An 18,359-nucleotide genomic window follows, 5' to 3' on the forward strand; every position below is an offset into this window, starting at 1 on the left:
AGCAATCGTGGCCCATTTCACAGCCTTCAAAAGTGCCTTTCCCCACCCCATCAGAACAGCGCATGCTCTCAAATCAAATGTTCAGTTTTTCCTTTCCACTACCACCAAAAAATCCCCATAACTGAGTTCATTAAATGTCACAGATAATAACTACTCTGGATCAATAGTTTGTGAAAACAAAGCCCCACGGACAGAGCTTTCATTCTAGTTACATCAGTTTTAATTCTATTTCTGAATTGCTAAGGGTCAATTCCCAATGTTTCGTTCACGGTATCAGATGCCAGCATATAGAACAAGGAGACAAAAGAGGTCAAAAAATATTTCTGCAGGAAGCATCTCCAGAGGAATCACCACTGGCAACTTGAGACTTTCACCTCCCCAGGTTAAGACATACCACCCCATTTTCAAACGCACAGCAAAACCACACAAGATTCAGACCCTCTTTGTCCCAAGCGGGAAGATGAGAGATGACACACATTAATGCAGTGAAGACTGGAGCACAAACAGAAGGCGACTATACAAGTCGTGGTTCCTTAAGAAGCCAGACCTAAGAAGCACAGACAGGAAGTACACAAAGCTTGCTTAAAAGACATTACGTGAGCACTGCATTACAACATGAGCGCGCTGCCCACAGTGCACCTATCTGCCAGTTTCACCGTTGAGGTGGCCCAGGAACACAACTAACCGCACACCACAGCTCTCAGGCGATAAAGCATTCCCAAGACTGCGGTCACATGTCCAGAAATGAGAAAGGGGAAGTGTTAGGAAACCTTCTTATACAACAGAAAACGTCTGGTTAAACAGCATACGTCTGAGTCTGACAACTAAAACAGGAGGCATAAGGAAATCTCATGACAGACCAGAAATATTTTTCCTTTTATGGCCACAGCACTCCTCACCTCTCAGCCCTGTGAGGGCTGAAGGAAGCACACATTTCATGCCCGTGCCCTAGATGGCCGGGTGGGAGCAGCAGGTGGTGAAGGGGAGCAGCTCTCCCCATGCTCTGCTCTCTGGGCCCAGGAGCCACACAGCTGCTCAGTAAAGCTCTGCCCACTGCTGCCCTTAGACGAGAACTGTGTCAATTCTAGAGCCCGTCCACCAGGAACAGCTTTAACTTGAGCAAACAAAATACAGCGTTGTTTTTCTCCGGTCTGCCTTCACTCAGCTTACAGAAATGCTGCACCTCGCACATACCACAGCTTCTCCCTTGAAAGAGGAGGGATATTCAATACCATTTTATGTTTCTTAGGGACACAAACACCTTAGCACAACAGATATTTATGGTCCCCCTCTCCTTCCCAGTTCTCCTCGCTACAGCCCAAGGCCACTGCCAGCTAAGCCTTCCATATCCAACAAGGAGGCACAACTCTCGTGCCTGTGACTTGGCTGCTTACCAGAAGCACAAAGCTGCATCCCACCCCAGGCCCTTCCCCACGCCGGATTTCACTCACCTCACTCCCTCTGACAGCAGGCTGCCACCTCTCCTTACACAGCAGGGGAAGAGCTCAGGCCGGGCACTGCTTCTGGCTTCCAGTCCGATCTCTACTAACCAAGCGATGGGGCAGCTCCCGGTCCTTGTGTTACCCGTCTACTACTTCTAAATTTCTTCATTTTGACTGTTTTCCTTGCCTGCTGTTTCTAAAGCTTTCCTCAGCTTACACCTCTGAGAGCTTTCCAGGCCATTCTCCCTTTTATGTTTGAGCAGCAGCTACAGCACTTCCAATTTGCTACCCACCCAACACCTGGGCAGAGGGAATCAAGCCTGATCGCTTTGCAGCTGGGGCAGCAGCCCCCTCCCCCATGTGCTTTCTAATAGAAAAGGGTCAACACAGCAGCACCTGTGCACAGATACACAGCACTAGCAGGAAGGAAAGACAGCAGCCTCAACCTTTAGTCAAGTCGGTGCAAGGAAGTTAAATTGCATGCAAGCCAGAGAGTTTTCCAGATAAGAGAAGGTTCAAACAAGTGCAGAAACAGTTTAGGTCATTAAAATCAATAACCAGAATCCCAGACGGACCCCAAGGAGCAGGTCCCGGGAGGAGGAGGAGGAAGAGAAGGCACCGGCACAGCCATGTGAAGTTGTACCAGCACCTTCAACGGTGTTCAGCTAAGAAGTTTCTCTCTATCATAATCTTGCCATCCACAAGATGGAATGCAAAAATCATCATGTGATCACTTTTCCAACCTGAAAGTACCACACAAGTTTCTTAATTCCTTATAAAGGGAAAATAAAGTTCAAAAGCCAAAAAGCCTAAGAGGTGGGAGGGAGGAGGGGAAGCAGCTGGATCCTGCACTAATCACTCTAAGCCAGAAACGGCAGTAAGTGGTGTGTTGCAATATTCACAGCCAAGGATAAGAGAAACAAACAGGGAGGGAGAAATGCTTGTTCCCTGGCTGTGAGGTTATAGTGATTCATGAGAGGTTTACATTCGTCTTACCCAAACATAAACACTGCAGAACATCACCCTCCCATCTGCTCTACACTTCGCAAAAGTCCCTGCTCACAGTTCATTCATTGATGATGTGCAAGTCAATTTCAATTCAAAGACAGGCAACACTATCAAGCAGTAAAAACTGAATACATAGTCCAGTTTTATTATGAACTTGGGAGGCATAAAAAGAAAATGGAAAGAAAAACACCTTGATTAGGTACTTTGAACGCTACTGAAAAGAGCTGTTTTCAGAAGGAACTTCTCAGTATCAAGACAAAAAATTGCCTTGGAAGCCCGGAGTTTAGATTTAACGTTTAAAACAATATAAAAACAAACAAACAAACAAAAAACATAAGAACTTAAAGGTAGATATGAAAGGTCACACGGAGATAGAGCAAAGCTGATCTAAATTAACAGTTTCCACCTTTACTTCTGGAATTTTGAGTAAAAGGGTAAGGGAGTAAACATGGAATTTTCCAGAAGCACAGACAGCTCCAGGAGGACCAACACAAACCAGAAAGGAGGGCATTCCGACAGCATTCCTCCACCAGCTGATTACATTACCTGTGCAGTCTCAGGCAAAAGGTTAAAGAGTGCATGCGGGTATTGCATACAATAAGAACAGAGCAGCCTTTCTTTGCCAGGCTCAACAAGCTTTCCTTAAAGAGCACAGCACAATGTAAACCTTGCTGCAATCAAGGAGATGCAGACGCACATCTACTCTAATGAGTTTTAAAAATAATCCAAGCGAAAGAGCAATACAGGTGAACCCTGGAGACTAAGGATGGGAGGGAAATCTGGTGCCATTAAGAAAGAAGTTGCCCTGGCTTTTAGAAACATGATCTCCATCTCCCAGAATCAACAGGAAAAAAAAAACCAACAACAAGGGAAGGCAAGAAGGCTGTCCCACATCTCTGGGGAATCAGCATGCCCAGTAGCACCCTGCCATCATCAGTCTGGCACAAACAGAAACATTGCACAGAGTGAACGTGCCCTACAAAAAAGTGATAAACCAAGTGGTTCACTTCAATAGGGAAAGGGCATGATCTGTACGTAATGGTTTGGCTCAGCAGCTCAGAGTTGTGGCACGTAAAACAGACTGTTTTCATCTTTGACTTTTCAACAGTTTGAAAAAATATATTTTTAATATATAATAAATATATATTCCAGTGCTGAGCTGCAACCCCCTAGGATTTCTGCAACAGGTTTTGCAGAAGATGGTTAATGCCTAGAGTTCTGCCTAGAGTCCTTCTTCCCTCACCCCTCCCCAGGGGGAAAAGCTTTAAATTGTGAAGATTCCAAAACCTTGCTTTAGGGTTACCTACACGAGCACTGCCTGTACTTGTCCATGTACTTGAAGTATAAAGAGACTTCTCTGTCATTTTGCTCACTGCTGTTCATCCCTACAACCATTTCAAGCAAGAGCATTCGGGTGGTGGCCGGTTTTGATCAGAAACAGACATAATCTGAAAAGTCTGTACTTCTCCATTTCAACAGGAGGGTGACAAGAGACTGAAGACTCATCTTGCAAGCCGTGGTAACAGAGAAGAGAGATTTTTTTTTTTTTTTAGAATCACACTGTGCAAAATTTGAATCATGTATAAGCAAGTTCAGGTATTAAAGATCCCAACATGCATTACTCATAAGTGAGATGAGAACCTCAATAGCTCCAGGTGCACGTACTGGAGCTTGTCTCCCCAGCACCAGTCAGGCCTCACGGTCTGCAAAATAAGGCATTTACGGGCAGCAGGCAGCACTCTCACTTAGCCCAAGCTGCTTAAATGGCAGACAAGAATAGCAATCAATATCTAAACTATCCTGCAGGATCCCCGCATGTGCAATGTGGAAGACAAAGAAAAGCACTCGAAGCCTAACAAAAGAGGGTAGTAGTTTCTATTAAAAAAACCATTTTCTCTGAAAACTCCAGAGTAGCAACCATTAACATATCCATCTGAGAAACTAAGCAAAGCAATGCTGAACAGCACAAGTTTTTGCTTCTTACCTCTTCAGGTACAATGATTAAAGGGTACTTGTCCTCTGATAAGAAGTTAAAAATAACCCACACTTTAAATGCATCTTCATCACTGATCAGCAAAGGGCTTTTCGGGAGGTTCTTTTTAGCACACAGAGTCCAACACATTCTGTTGAATTCAACTTTATCAAAGTTCCCTTGAACCTAAAATGAAGAAAGTGAACAACAACAACAACAAAAATCAATACATAGGAATAGCACGGGATAACAGACAAAGTTTTACAGACCAAGTCACACCAAAAGCACCAAGAGATTCTAGTTTGTAAGAAATGTCAAGGCCTAAAAAGAGCACAAACACAGCCCACCCCGACTTCCTGCATGGGGTAAACTAAAGAACTTCTTCCAGCAAAATCTGCATCCAACCTCCAATTTCTGGTTGAGTTAATAACACCCTGACTTCACGGGAAGGAGGCTACCGTGCATCCTGTGCCTCCTCTAGCACATTAGCTCCCAAACCTTCTTCATAAACGTTTTTAGTTCCAACTGCCCTTCTGTTGTACTGCTACTACAACTCAGTACAGTAAGTATGGAAACCTTGAGAACAAAAACTACATGTGAACATGCTAAAGCAAATACTGGAACAGTAGTTGGGAAAGACCTTTAAAAAGCCTTTCTGCTTAATGTTGCTCAAGTGTAACTCTTGTAAGAAAATATTCATAAATGTAATCTTGCTTTCTTTAACATTAATCCACCCAAAATCTTTTCTTTTTCTCAGACTCTCAAATCCTCACTTTACTGATAAAAAAAATTCCTCTTGCTTGCACTATCCTTTATCATACCTTCAGCATCTGTACATACCCGTCTGTGAATTATTTACATATGTGAAAGCTTTCATTTCCTCTATTTTGTTTCTAAACCCTGTTTATGCTACAGATGAAATATATTTATCTCCCTGCAGCTTTGCCATGCTGTTTCTTTGTCAGCACAAAACCAATAAAGACACATTCTGCACTGTTACAGAAGTCTCTTGAGATTTTGGAAATCATGGGTAAGAAATAGGTTCTTGGCCCAAACCACACAGCACTTGCACGCCAGAAATGCCCTGCTGGTTACCCGGCTCCTAGGGCAATATGATGAAGCAGGAAACCTGCTTTCCTACAAGCAGCCCACGTTTTAGTGGCAGTGACCACAGGGAGACGGGTGGAGCGACAACTTGTGCACAGGCCCCGGCTGCGGTGAAAGCTGGTGTTTCCTGCCTCTGACCCCTGAAAGAGGCACCAAACCCAAGGTACCCCCAGCACACACTGCCGCCAGGATTCGGCAGCAGCTAGCAGGTCTCAGGACCGCTCTGCCGCAGGACGGGGCTGCACCGCATCAGCACTCCCACGTTAGGCTCCCTTCCTTCAGATCCACGCTCGATTGTGGAAGGGACTTCATCAAGCGTCCGAGTGGTGTCTGGAGCACAGACACTACATAGAAATTACTCAGGAAAGATGACCAGATGAGCATGCAAGCTCCAGCTCTCCAAAATAATTCACCTTTTTGGGTTGTTTCATTTTGTTTTTTTTTTTTCCCTAAATAATCACAGGCTGGCTTTTAAAGAAAGGATATAATTATAAAATCGCTGTTCTTGGGATGCTGGGAGTTGTGGGTAGAACTAAGTAAACTAAATACTTCTCTTTAATGAGAGATACCATTTTTCCCGAACAATTTCACGTGGCAACTCTAGCTATTTCTGGTACATAAATTCTTGAAGTACATTTGTGCATCGCTGGGGGGGAAGCAAGGAAAAAAGCCACAACCAAAACCAAATCAGCTCTAGAGTTAGGTCCGTACTACAGTACTCTGGGCTGTGCTACTTTGGCTTCCTTCACTGGCAACGCTCCAGTCCAGGTTACTACAGCACAATTACTCTGAAGTAATAATTACTCTGAACGAATATAACTCTGAATGGGATGTAAGAGAGATCATTTCTAAGCACTGCTTCCAAAACTGAAAATAGTTGAACAGTTTCTAAAATTATATTTCAACTCATTCACAAAAGTACCTCTAGCTTAATTAACAGAATGCAAAAATGGAAAAATTCCAAATAGGAGGAACTGATAGCTAAAAAAAACGAGTCATAAACACACATACACACTGCTTTTTAAGGACACAAACAAAACATATTTATATAAACAGACTGGGTCAAAGACTATCCTGGAATTTCAATATAAGACTAATTCCTCGAGTGGCTTTAATTACTGTGAGACCCTACGATGTACATATCCTGTGCTGCGGACATCTTGATTTGAAACAAGAATATGAGATTCATGAAACTCAGATGAGAAACCAGAATTTCCATTTTATTTGACCAGAATACTCATCCTGCTCTGCAAGCCACAGTTCCGTCACTTAATCAGTCCTTGTAGAGAGACTTGTCCTCTGCACAGGTACATGATTTTAACCATACTTCATCAAGTCTGCCCAAAGATAAGTCCTCTTTTTATTTGGAAACTTCTACTGTACTCCACACTACCAACCACACACAGCAACTATCACTTTTATTTGTGACTCTCTCTGAACAATGGCATGCGCAAGATGAACTGATCTCACCACCCCCTAAAACTGCTTACGTTCTTAGAGAGAAAAAAAAATGCATTTCAAAGACATCTACTTTCCCTTCCTAAAAAAAAAAAAATCACAAAATAATCAACAGAGAAATGCAGCAAAACCTATAGTTTTCTAGATTTTAAAATTCTAGTTATATGCAAAGTTTAAGTGACCATCATCAGTATCTTACCAAGTAGGCCTAAAGCCCAAGGAAATACAGAATATATTTAGCTGAAGTACAAACGATGAGACAAGTATAAATGATGAGACAAATATGGGCTGCCCAGGGAGGTGGTGGAGTCATTGTCCCTGGAGGTGTTCAAGAAGCAGTTAGATGTTATACCGAGGGACATGGGTTAGCGGGAAGTATTGGTGGTAGATAGACAGTTGGACTGGATGATTTGGAGGTCTTTTCTAACCTTGGTGATTCTATGATTCTAAGTTCAAAAAATATAAGGAGCATTGGTAATGTAAATAGCATTTACATTACACTAAGTTGTCTGAAAGATGAAATAACATGAGGTTTCAGATGATGTCCTTCATTGTCTGCCCCGACTATAACTGTTGCCTGCTAAGTAAGGCATGTTGTAAAGTACCGCCATCAACATTACTAAAAACAAAACATTTTCAACTGGTATTGAAAGATATTAATTATTAATAACAGAACATGGCAAATACGACTGTGAAATCGGGTAAAAGTGATTATGAAGACATAATCTACCTGCAAAGTAACAGTGGAGATCAACATTTAGGTAATGCTAGTTATTCAAATTATTTATTCAACTTTCCTATTTGGACAAAGGAAATTAGTTGCCACCTACTTGTCTCATCAGACTACCAATTTGTGCCTTTCTTGATGATTGTTTGCTTTCATATCAAGAGGCTTTATTGCAAGGTAACTTAAAGTAAGCCAGCATTAAAAAAATAAAAAAAGTAATCATGCACTTAAGATGCACTTAAGGGTACAACAGGAGTTACTTCAGAAGATTACAAAGTCCTACCAATACAATTATAATGAAGTTCTAAGAGTCACGGGTACACATCTGTTTTAAAAGAAATCTAAGGACTCATTCTTCAAATATTTTGCTAATGTTTTAAAGCAAAACGTCTTGAGATCAAGAAGTTTTCTTGTCTGATCTCACTCAAAGCAATTAATTCACCAGAAAATATGACCAGAAATTGAGAGAGCTTTCTCTGTATCTGGGGGTATGAAGTACTGGTCCCTCTTCAGCACCTTAACTTAGTATGAATTCATGATTCTGTTCTGTGATCACCTCATCAAGAACAGACTACGCTTTAGAAGAATGAAAAAAAAAAAGGAGTTTCGTGTTTGCTTTTTGTTTGTTCGTTTTGAACAAAGGAGATGTGCCGTGAACTGGTGACTTCATCCCACTGCATGCTGTCATCTCTGAAAGATGAGATGTCACAATCAGTGCACAAAAGTGGCCTTCTGTCTAAAGCCTTTCATTGATATCCAATACTATGTCTAAACTCTAAAGAGACATTTAGGATAAGTAATGTGAAGTTACGGACAATCCTGTTCCTTAACATTTTCAGGTAACTGTTAGGAGAAACCAGTGGTATTGGTACATCCTGCAATTATCAGAAGTCAGAGCAGCGCATAAATGAAAGCAACACAAGAAACTGCACACATCTGTGCTCTTTCTTTCCACGAGAAAGCAAGGTAGCTTGTCCTTTGCTTTTGACATGGGGTAAGAAGGTGCCTCAGAGTAGCTACACGCTGTAACTTCATACCAACCGGTTTTGGTAGCCAGGTCTTTCATTTTCAAATCAAAGTGTTATTTAATAAATGCAGTTGCTGCTCATTTCCATAACTCTTCTCCCTATACACCCTTTAACAATAAAGCGTGCTTACATTTGAAAAAAGCCTTCCGCCTCTCTTCTTTCTTTGACTCAATAGCTTGCTACTGCCTACAAATGCTACTAACAACAAACCTGTGGTTCAGACTCTACAGCTACAATCCTTCACTCAGAACAAAATAATGCCTCTTCTTTCAATTTGTGTACAAGCTGCTCAGTCTCCGCTGAGCGTTACAGGAGTTCAGACAGCCAACTTTAAGTGGAAATGAGATGATAACCTTCCTACGGATGAAGCGAGATTGCCCCACAGCAAGCAGCCAAGACAGCAAGTAGATACTGTTAAAGTGTATCCGTGGTCAGCAACTCCCACACAGGGAACAGGGCTCTGTCTCTGGGTAGGAGACAAACACAGACTAGAGAGGCAGAAGAGCTTAACCAGATATACGAAGCTTTTCCTGTTTCCAAGTTGACAGACTGCATCTCAGCCATATATCATATTTTCCACCAGTATTAAATGTAGATTAAAGCAGCAGCAAAAATCATCAAAACGTGGCTAAGGAGCTTGCATAATCTGCAACTGTCACATGGGTGACTTTCCAGCGGGAGGTCACACTGGGACTTGACGATTTAAAAGTAAGTAACCATCCGTGTATCTCTGCAGCCACAACTCAAAGTTTGAAGGTTTCTGGAGTCAGCCTCCACGAGCAATCAGTGGTATCGAAGCAAGTAAGTGTGTACTGCCTAGACCAGTCTCCCAACCAAAGCTGTTAGAAAAGAAGCGTGATAGTTTTTTTCTTTCAGGAATTTCAACCTAAATCTGACACAGACAGCCCTCAGGGAGCAGCTCTGGCCCAGTGCCTGCCTCTACTTAAAATAAAATGGAGAGCTGCACGGGGGAAACCTTGCTGGCTTTTCCAGAGCTTCCCCCAAAACAACAACCAACATGCAACCACAAAACTCTCAAGAGCGCTCCAACACTAAGGGAAAGAACTCGGCAAGGCAAAACGTTGCAGCACTTCCTGACATTAGCCACCATAAACACTGAGGGGGATCTATTTATTAAAATTCTTCGTGAACAGACAACAAAGATATCTTTTCTGTCCTGTTTGCAGATGAGTCTATGGCAACGTTCCTTTATAACCACAGTATGGAGTGAGACAACCTGTAGCTCCAAGGCACTTCCAAATAATTTCACACCGTGCCATTTTACTAATATGAATGCATTTCTGCACAAGCACAGCATAGAGAACAACCAGATATAACAGGAAATGGAAACCAAGGAGAGAAAAATGAAGTCAAGCAGAGCACACCCCTCCATTTTAAGGCACAGACACTCCAGAGCACTGCCCCAAAACAACCCTGCAGAGACACTCACAGTCCAGTGCCTTCAGACCAGCACGCTTCCTGCAAGCAAAGGCCTGCTGTAAGGACAGCACGCTAAGGAATGACACTAAAAAAATGATAAAGGGAAAAGCAGAACCCAAGAATCCCAAACTTACCTTTTCCAGGATGAATTTGTTTAAATAAGGCATGTAACCCTGATTGGAAACCGGTCCTTCGTCATCATCCCTAAAGTGTTCTTCCAAAGCCACCGGGTCATGAGGAACATTTAACACCGTGCACAGGTTGTGGGAAAGGACCTGGGGACAGAACAGAAATCAGTGACACCGCTGTCGGGCTGCGCTTTCTCCAGAGCAGAGCTGTGATTCACGGGACCGTGAGCAGACAATGGCACCTTCATGTCAGTGTCAGTTCTGCCCTGAAGATTTCTCAAAAAAACAAAACAAAACAAAACAAAACAAAACAAAACAAAAAAAAAAAAACCACCCAAATTTTAACTAAAAGAAATTGACTCCAAGGATTTGACTGCTTCACACAGTTACAATGGTGATTACAAACAGATCCATTGCTATAGAAGCTGTCCTTTGTATGCATACTCTTATGCATTTGAAAGCCAGGAGAGGCATGAAGAAACACCAAAGTAACATGTACACTGTGAAATTAGACAGCTAGGGAAAATGACCACCAACAGCCAGCCTCGGAAATTATAAGTAATTATTATCCAGTGAAAACAAGTATCAAAGAAAAGAATCCAATATGCAACCTTTAGCTCACAAAAAAATGACCATTGCAATTAAAGTATTAACTACAGGTCTCTGCCATCTGCTTGCTTTTGGGTTACTTTTCAACATTCACCCCAAGTTTTAGACGATAAAAGAAAAGAAAGGGTATGGAAAGGGGAAGAGCTTAGATGTGCTTCTACAATTTTTATTTTAAAAAGGTATTTGCATGAATTATGTCAAGAGCTTAACGCCCACCAGCTCTCACGTCTGTTCTTGAGAAATGGCCTTCAAGAAGAGGCGACACACTCGATTAGTTTTAAGGAAGTACAGAATTACTGAAAACTGACTGGCAGCCTATGCATCTTAACTGCTTCAACACCGAACTAACGCGTCGGTGCCAACAACAGGAAAGCAGGGCCGGAGTACCAGCTGCTCCTGTGCCACCAGCACTTTTCTCACAAAGACACAGGGACATTTCTTTTGCTTTCACACCGCCTCCTGAGCCAGGTCACCCCCTAGCACACTGCCACCCTGGGGACCACGAAGGGTTAAGCTTCTGAGATTGCATACCAGTGGCAGGAGCTGGGTTAAGGATGCAGCTCTGCATGCCCAAGAATGCTCTGTGCTGAAAAATGTAAAGGAGAACCAAAGGCAGAAATACAGGTAAAACAAAATTAGGCAGAAGCCGCAAAATAAGAAGTGGAAGCTTGAAGTCTTCAAAGTCTGGGAAATCAAACACGTGCTACACGCTTGAAATGTCTTTTATTCTGTCCCCGGATAAACTAATATACATTTACTTTTCATGTATATGCTAAGGAGACACATGGAGTCTAAGCACTAACTGGCATGAAGTCCTACAAAGTCAGCCTAAAATAAAAGTTCAGTTCAGCGGAGAATTACTCTCCACACACTCTGAAAGTTTCCATTTCTTTCAGAAAAGCACACCTCTCCAAAAGAAACATGTTTTAATACTTGCATCCTAGCACTAAGCCACAAGATCTAACAGCTGCAAAGTTAAAGAACGGGAAAACAATAGCATCAGCCTTACCACATCAAAAACTGTATTTCCCAAAGTAGCAAAACAGTATTTATGAGTTACCACAGTTCACACTACTCTCCATCAGCAGTCTATTCTCTCCAATCTATCCTTACTTTAACAAACAAACTGTACCAAGTATTTGAGTCCTTGTGATTCACATGTGGGGGAAAAAACATGCCATCATGAGTGTTTCCCCTTCTATTTAAGGCTTCGGAGGGATTCCTGACTTTCTGTGAGGGGGAAGGGGATCTCACTTTTGCACCTAGGCTACAGTTGCTAATACAGAGGATACAGTAGCTATAAATGTAGCTAATAAAAACGTTCTACAAACATTACTGATTTGAACATATTACCAACATAACTTAAATGTTCAACAAAACACCTTCTCATCATATCCCCTCCACGTACTCCTCTTCTGCCCTTGGCTTCCTTGCTGTGCTTTGGCTGTCAGAAAGTTAGGTGCTTTCTGCATCCAACCATCAATTACCAGGAAAGAATTCCACTTTCAGTCTTTTCTAAGGGCTGCCTTATCTGCCATCTCTTCTGTACCCAGTGCTCTTTTCATAGCTCAGGAAATTCCTCCACGCCTGCCAAAGCCTGCCATTCTTCAACACGGCCCAGTGCCAGCTGATTTCTTCCCTCACAGGGCAAGCCTGAAAAATTCCGCTCTGAGGTCTCATTCTGTCTTGTTTTGTTCTTTCAGATTGCATTATCAGGACCATCACAGACTCATCTTTAATGATCTATTTTCTTTTGTAGAAGCAAAGAAAAATCAAACAGAACAAAGCAAACGAAAAAGCTCCAAACAACTAATAGCCAAGTAGTGAATTAATTAAGGTAGGAAAACTGCTGAAGCTCTATCAACCATGAGGAGGTTTCGCACCAGCGAGGGTTATTCCCCAGTGCCGTGTGGTTGCTGGGCAGCTTTCTCCTCTCCCGGCACCTGCTGTGCTCTGGATGCCTGTCTAACAACCTACAGCTGCAGCAGGTAGATCCAGCGGGGATCCCCAGGCTGCAGCCCACAGTGGGTCACGAGTGTTCTGCAGAGGGTGCACAAAGACACCGCTCTCCTTTTTCCTTTTTCAATCGGAAGTTTTCTAAGAGAGGTGCCCAGGGGTACCAAAGAAATACGGGAGGTGTTTTGCTATACTGATAGATAACCCAACACCAAAGGTTTCTGTAGCTACTGCTACAGACTTCGGACATTGCTTTCACTGGAGGGCTGAACCCCAGCCCAGCTCTATGCACTGCAGCTGCTGCCCACTGGGCCTCTCCAAAACCTCATGCACGTGGAATTGTCACCACCTGAGTGGCTCCATTTAACCTTGTCCATAGAAGTGATCTGCATTTCTAAGAGGGACGGGAGCTCCGCTACTTCTTGCCCAGTAACAAAAATTTGGCCCAGATGACAGTAGGACCATTAAGAGGACAGATTATTTCTACAGTGACTATTATCAGGTTCCTCCGTATTTTTCCTTTCCTTTCTTTTCCATCTTTTGGGGGGCCTCCTCCCTCCCCCATCTCTCTTTAATGCCTGAAAACGTTGGCAGCACAGACCCCGACAGCTCCATTCAGTGGCCTCGTGTGAATTCCTTCCAGGACATTCTTGGCTCATCTCTCCCCAACATCCATGTCAGCAGCCAGCCCGCCAAAGCAGGCCCTCACAGTGCTTTCCCTTTTCCTCGCCTAATCAGCGTGAAACCAGCACCGAGCAGCCCTTAGCACAGCCACAAGGCGTTCTGGCCAGGCCACGTCACAGCGCCTCTGCAGCACAGCCTCCTCGCCCACCAGACCTGGGCTCACGGATGCCAGCTTGGCCGCACCAGGGCGTGCACACCGAGCCCCGTGTGCAGTCCCGCAGCACGACTGCAGCTCTGAGTCACCATGACTAATTTCCTACTGCCCCTCGGTGCTGGACAAAGCCAATTGTCCCACGGGGTCAGACCCGCTCCTCGCAGATTCTCAGCCTTTCCAGCGCCTCGCTGCATTGTTTGAAGCCTTCCTCTCTGTCCAGCGGGCCCTCTTGCCCCGATTGCACTATCCTTCCTCTTCCACCAGCCTCTGACTTCCCATTTAGCAGAAGGGCAAAGTGTAGATAAGAGGTGCAATAACCCCGTAACATCCCAGGTATGGCTAAAGGCCAAGTTTAAGTTTTATAGGCTTCACTAGCAGCTTTGGTTGCCTGCACCTTGCCAGTGTGCCTGAGGCCACATCGCATTCCCTGCAGGTAACGCACCAGCAACCCAGGACTTGGCAAATCTGTCCAACGGCAGCACACGGAGCAAAACAGGCAAATAACGCCACTGCCAAGGCAGAGAACTCTCACAGCAACACAAGGAAGAGCTTCTGAAGAGAGAGTAAGAACAAACTGGTACAAAATATCAGTTCCACTATCACACATATGCCACAAGGAGGGTTACTGGCTGCTAAGTGTAACTCCATTTAAAGCCACACTCAAGTTCCAGGTGGAAAGCAGATTAAACATTGACACATTCAAGAAACTTTTAAAATAAGTCAATTTTAAAATGGCAGAATGCAAGAAAGGAGAGATTGGATTTAAATGTAGGAAAGCAAGCATTCACATGTAGCTCATACTCAAACCTCAACAGCAGCTATAATTGCATCCACAAAGATACTTCAGCCTTGCTATAGCAATGTTTTAAAGCATTGTAACAAAACAATGATTGTATTTAAACACGTAAGAAAAAAAATATACAAACATTTCTACTCACGTAGAAGAATGGTAACATCAGTAGCTGTAACAGTAGAACTTTTGGGGATTACTTATTAGACAAAAAAAAAAAAATCAGCGCACAGTGGAAAAAGGGAACATTCAAAATTAGACAGAGAACAGATCTTGTGGGGTTTTTTTTACCTTAGCTAAAAATACAGCATGCTGCTCTCTGAAAACAAACTGATTCTTACCAAACTTTTTCATAATGAAAGACTCATTAAGCTACTAAACATTTTTAGTATTGCTGCTGATCTCTACTAGCCTACTTACTCCAAATCTCTTCTCTCTGCTTTATAGGGGTGGTATTGCTTATTTGTTGTAAACATGGACAAGAAATGCATCACTGCTAAATAATTCCCTGGTACAACACAGCCCCAAGTCAATGAGGCAGAGCTCCTGCCCTATCGCCCCAATGGCGACAGCCATGCATTCACATTTTCTCCATAGTAGGACCATTGGTTCAGCACCAGCATTCATCCTCTGCCCCAGAAAGGTTGTGGAAGAATACTCTCTGCCTCTTGCCAGGTTTCCTGAAAACAAATTCCTGCTGGCCATGGAGAAGCAGCATTTCAGCTCCCCAAATGCCACTTCCCTACGAGCCTTTGCACCAGAGACAACTGCACCGAACCACCAAAGCCTATTGCTTTTCCATGCCTTTTCACTAGCATAAAACACCAAAATAGCCTGGGAAGGCAATGAGGAGAGAAGTTTAGTTTCCCCTCCCGTTTTTGTTTTATCTTTTTTATACATGAGCATTTGCAGGCACGGGACTAACAAGACCAATAACTGTGCTTCGGCTTGGAAGCACAACTGCTCCTCTAGCACCCAGCATGTCAACCAATGATCCTAGTGCAGAAACGCTGACACCTCAGGTGGAGCGTGCTGCGTGAGCCCACCAGCACCAGCCCCTTCTTCAGCCATGTCCTCACCGCGTGCCCACACACAGCTGTTCCCCACCTGGTGATGCCTCATGGGGACTGCAGCACAGCAATCACAGCCCTGCACATGAGGCAGCATGGTGAGAGCAGGGCTCCTCTAGAATGCAAGAAGGGAAAGCCCTTAGTGTGAGCCAGGCCGGCCTTGCGGCCCTGCCGCCCCTACCAAGAATGGAGAAGAGGAACAGGCTGCCCGCACCCAGCCACGCGCTGGAGGTGCTGCATGATGCTGCCCGTGGTGGGGCCGAACCCCAAAGCATCCAAACCCAGCAGGCAAAGCAAGCCCAGAGCCACAACAAGGAGCCACAGTTCCGGATGTCAACAGGTGTTGTGTTCTTATTCAAAATATTTGTTTAGCCAGATCACTGCTATTATTGCCAGGCCAAAGCAGCCCCATAAAGCAGGGCCAAGATGGGACAGGGCTCGGCAAGCTGCCTGGAAGCTCTTTTAACAGCCCAAACATTACTTCAGAGCTCGAGCGAGGAAGAAAGGCGCAGTTGGAGCCTCTTGACTAATTCTCCTGTGTGTACCCAAAGAAGAGAGCACTGTGGAGCCCCGCTCTCCCCTTGGCAGGCCCATCCCGCTTGGGCACAGCTAAGCCGTGGGGACGGGCCGCGGCCAGGCGCTCCAGGTGCTCCGCGCGGAGGGCAGCGCCGCAGAGCCACGGGCCCGGCGTGCCGCGAGGGAGGAAAAACAGTTAACGGCCCCCCCCAGCGGGCTTCGGAACGGGCGGCCGCGTGCCCCCGGCCGGTCCCGGCCGCCCCAACCCAGCCCCGCTCCCCGCCTCGCGCCTTGCCTTGAGCTGCGACTTGGAGACCTTCCCGCTGCGGTCGAGGTCGAGCGCGGTGAAGGCGTGCCAGATGGCCTTCAGCAGCTCCTCCTTGAGGCCCACCATGGCCGGCCCGGCTGCCGCCACCCCACTCCTGCCGCCGCTCCGGCTCCGGCTCTCCCTTCCCGTTGCCCGCCGCCGCCGGGCCCGCCCCGCAACGCCCCGGGGGCGGGAGTCCGGCCCAGCCACCACAGGCGCCTCCCCGCGCAGCGCTGAGGGGAGCTGGGCGCGAGCCGCCCGTTTCCCGCCCCTCTGCTCTCGCAGCCTCGGCTGAGGGGCAGCGCCCGGCCTCCGCGAGGGGTCGGTTAGGGCCTACCCACCCGCTTCACCCAGTAACTGAGCAGCCACGGGCTCGTCCCTGAGCACAAAACAGCGTGTCAAAGTGCGGCTAGGTTCATGAAACGTCAGAGGGAGAGCAATTAAGCTATCTTAAAGTTGATAATTGAGCGTTGACCTCATGCTTTGTATGTAGACTCCTCAGAGCAGGGACCTAACTTTTGTTTTTCAGTGTTCAGGGGTGGTCAGCAGCTCATTTTTATAAGTACAATAAAATAGAAAACAAAATGCTCCATATAAAGTAATAGTGAAGGAGGAAACCAGCAAGCTTCCCTTCAATTACTCTCGATTTACATGACATGGCTGAATCCTTTGCCAGGACTTGTTTTCCACTAAGAACCCGAGAAGCCAAGCTCAGAGCACTAGGGCAGTAGCCCATACTCCAGTGTTTCATTAATGCTGGTTCCTGTAAGCCTCACCCGATAAATCTTCTGGTGAGCTGATCAAAAAGAAGCTTACAAGCTAGGCATAAAACTAAAACATCGTTTTGTGTACATATACACACACAACATTTACACTGTTTTACATATATGTGATTGAACCAAGTGAGCAATACCACTTAATCTGAAGTTCACATGCAGACAAGCTTGCATCTGCTGAGCAAAACCTTTACTTTTTATGGTGAAAGAAACACTTAAAAAAACGCAGGGCTAACTGCATCCACATCTCAAGTGTGACTGTGGGTTATTTTAAGCAACAATCCGTTTTAAGTGGACTGGTCTGGGTCTTCCTCCAACAATCTGCATTTAAAACCTTTGAAGATAACACTGGCACCGTCTATGTAACACTAATTAACAGCGATCACACTTAACCACAAAGCCCTTGATAGCACTACATAAACTAATTTCCTTGCATTATTCATGTGACAAAAGTAAGTTGTGATGCAACTTGACATACTTCTGCATTTCTTGAAAGTTGAGATCTCAGCAACTTTACTTTACAAGCTGTGCTTATTCTTAATCTTGTTTGCTCGCCCTGGTTAAAGCATGACTGAAGCGTGTTGGGGAGGTGAGGGAGGGAAAACTGGCTCAGTCTCAGAGTGACTCACTTTCAGGAAAAAGCTTTACTTAGACCCTGCTGAGGCCCAGCCCTAAGAGGTCAATCACTTCTCTCTTCCTCCTCCCTCCAGAAGCTTAATTACTCCTTGTTACCTAAACATTTAAGTATTTGTCTGGGCGGTTCTAACTAGAACAAAAGATTACACATTCGAACTGCCACTAACTTTGTTTTATGCCATTGAGTCACTTAAATCGTCATCAAGGAAAGAATTCAGACACATCAGTAACTCTCAGATTTTGCTCAGTTAACTCAGAGAAAGTCATCCTGAACAGCAACTGGAAGAGTCGTTTTCATTTTCAGTAAAGCCACACTGAAGCAAACAGAAACCGAAGACCTTTAATACAACTTTTTAGCCTTCTTTGAAGAAAACCTGTCGTTTCACAGCAAGATTTCAACAGAAAATAAATCTAAAGCAAATGGCAGTGTTAAATGATCGACGTTACGGTTTCTGAACGGAAGAGCCCCACTCAAAGGTCTCAAACACTGAAGGCAGGGTAAAAAGAAGCAGTAAGCATATTTGACATGATACTGTAATCAGTCCTTGTAT

General features: G+C 44.7%; 1 protein-coding gene across 1 annotated transcript in view; it reads right to left on the reverse strand.

The window, feature by feature from the left end:
- The window catches only part of SWAP70 (SWAP switching B-cell complex subunit 70), a 38,183-nt gene extending 21,605 nt beyond the window's left edge, over positions 1-16,578 (reverse strand). Inside the window, exons 1-3 of the mRNA XM_021403215.1 lie at positions 16,385-16,578; positions 10,317-10,457; positions 4,435-4,608 (exon numbers count right to left, since the gene is read on the reverse strand). Coding sequence (XP_021258890.1) covers positions 4,435-4,608; positions 10,317-10,457; positions 16,385-16,483 — 414 coding nt within the window. The 5' untranslated portion in view covers positions 16,484-16,578. The remainder of the gene's footprint in view (positions 1-4,434; positions 4,609-10,316; positions 10,458-16,384) is intronic.

This window comes from Numida meleagris, chromosome 6 (genome assembly GCF_002078875.1).
Source record: "Numida meleagris isolate 19003 breed g44 Domestic line chromosome 6, NumMel1.0, whole genome shotgun sequence".
NCBI lineage: Eukaryota > Metazoa > Chordata > Aves > Galliformes > Numididae > Numida > Numida meleagris.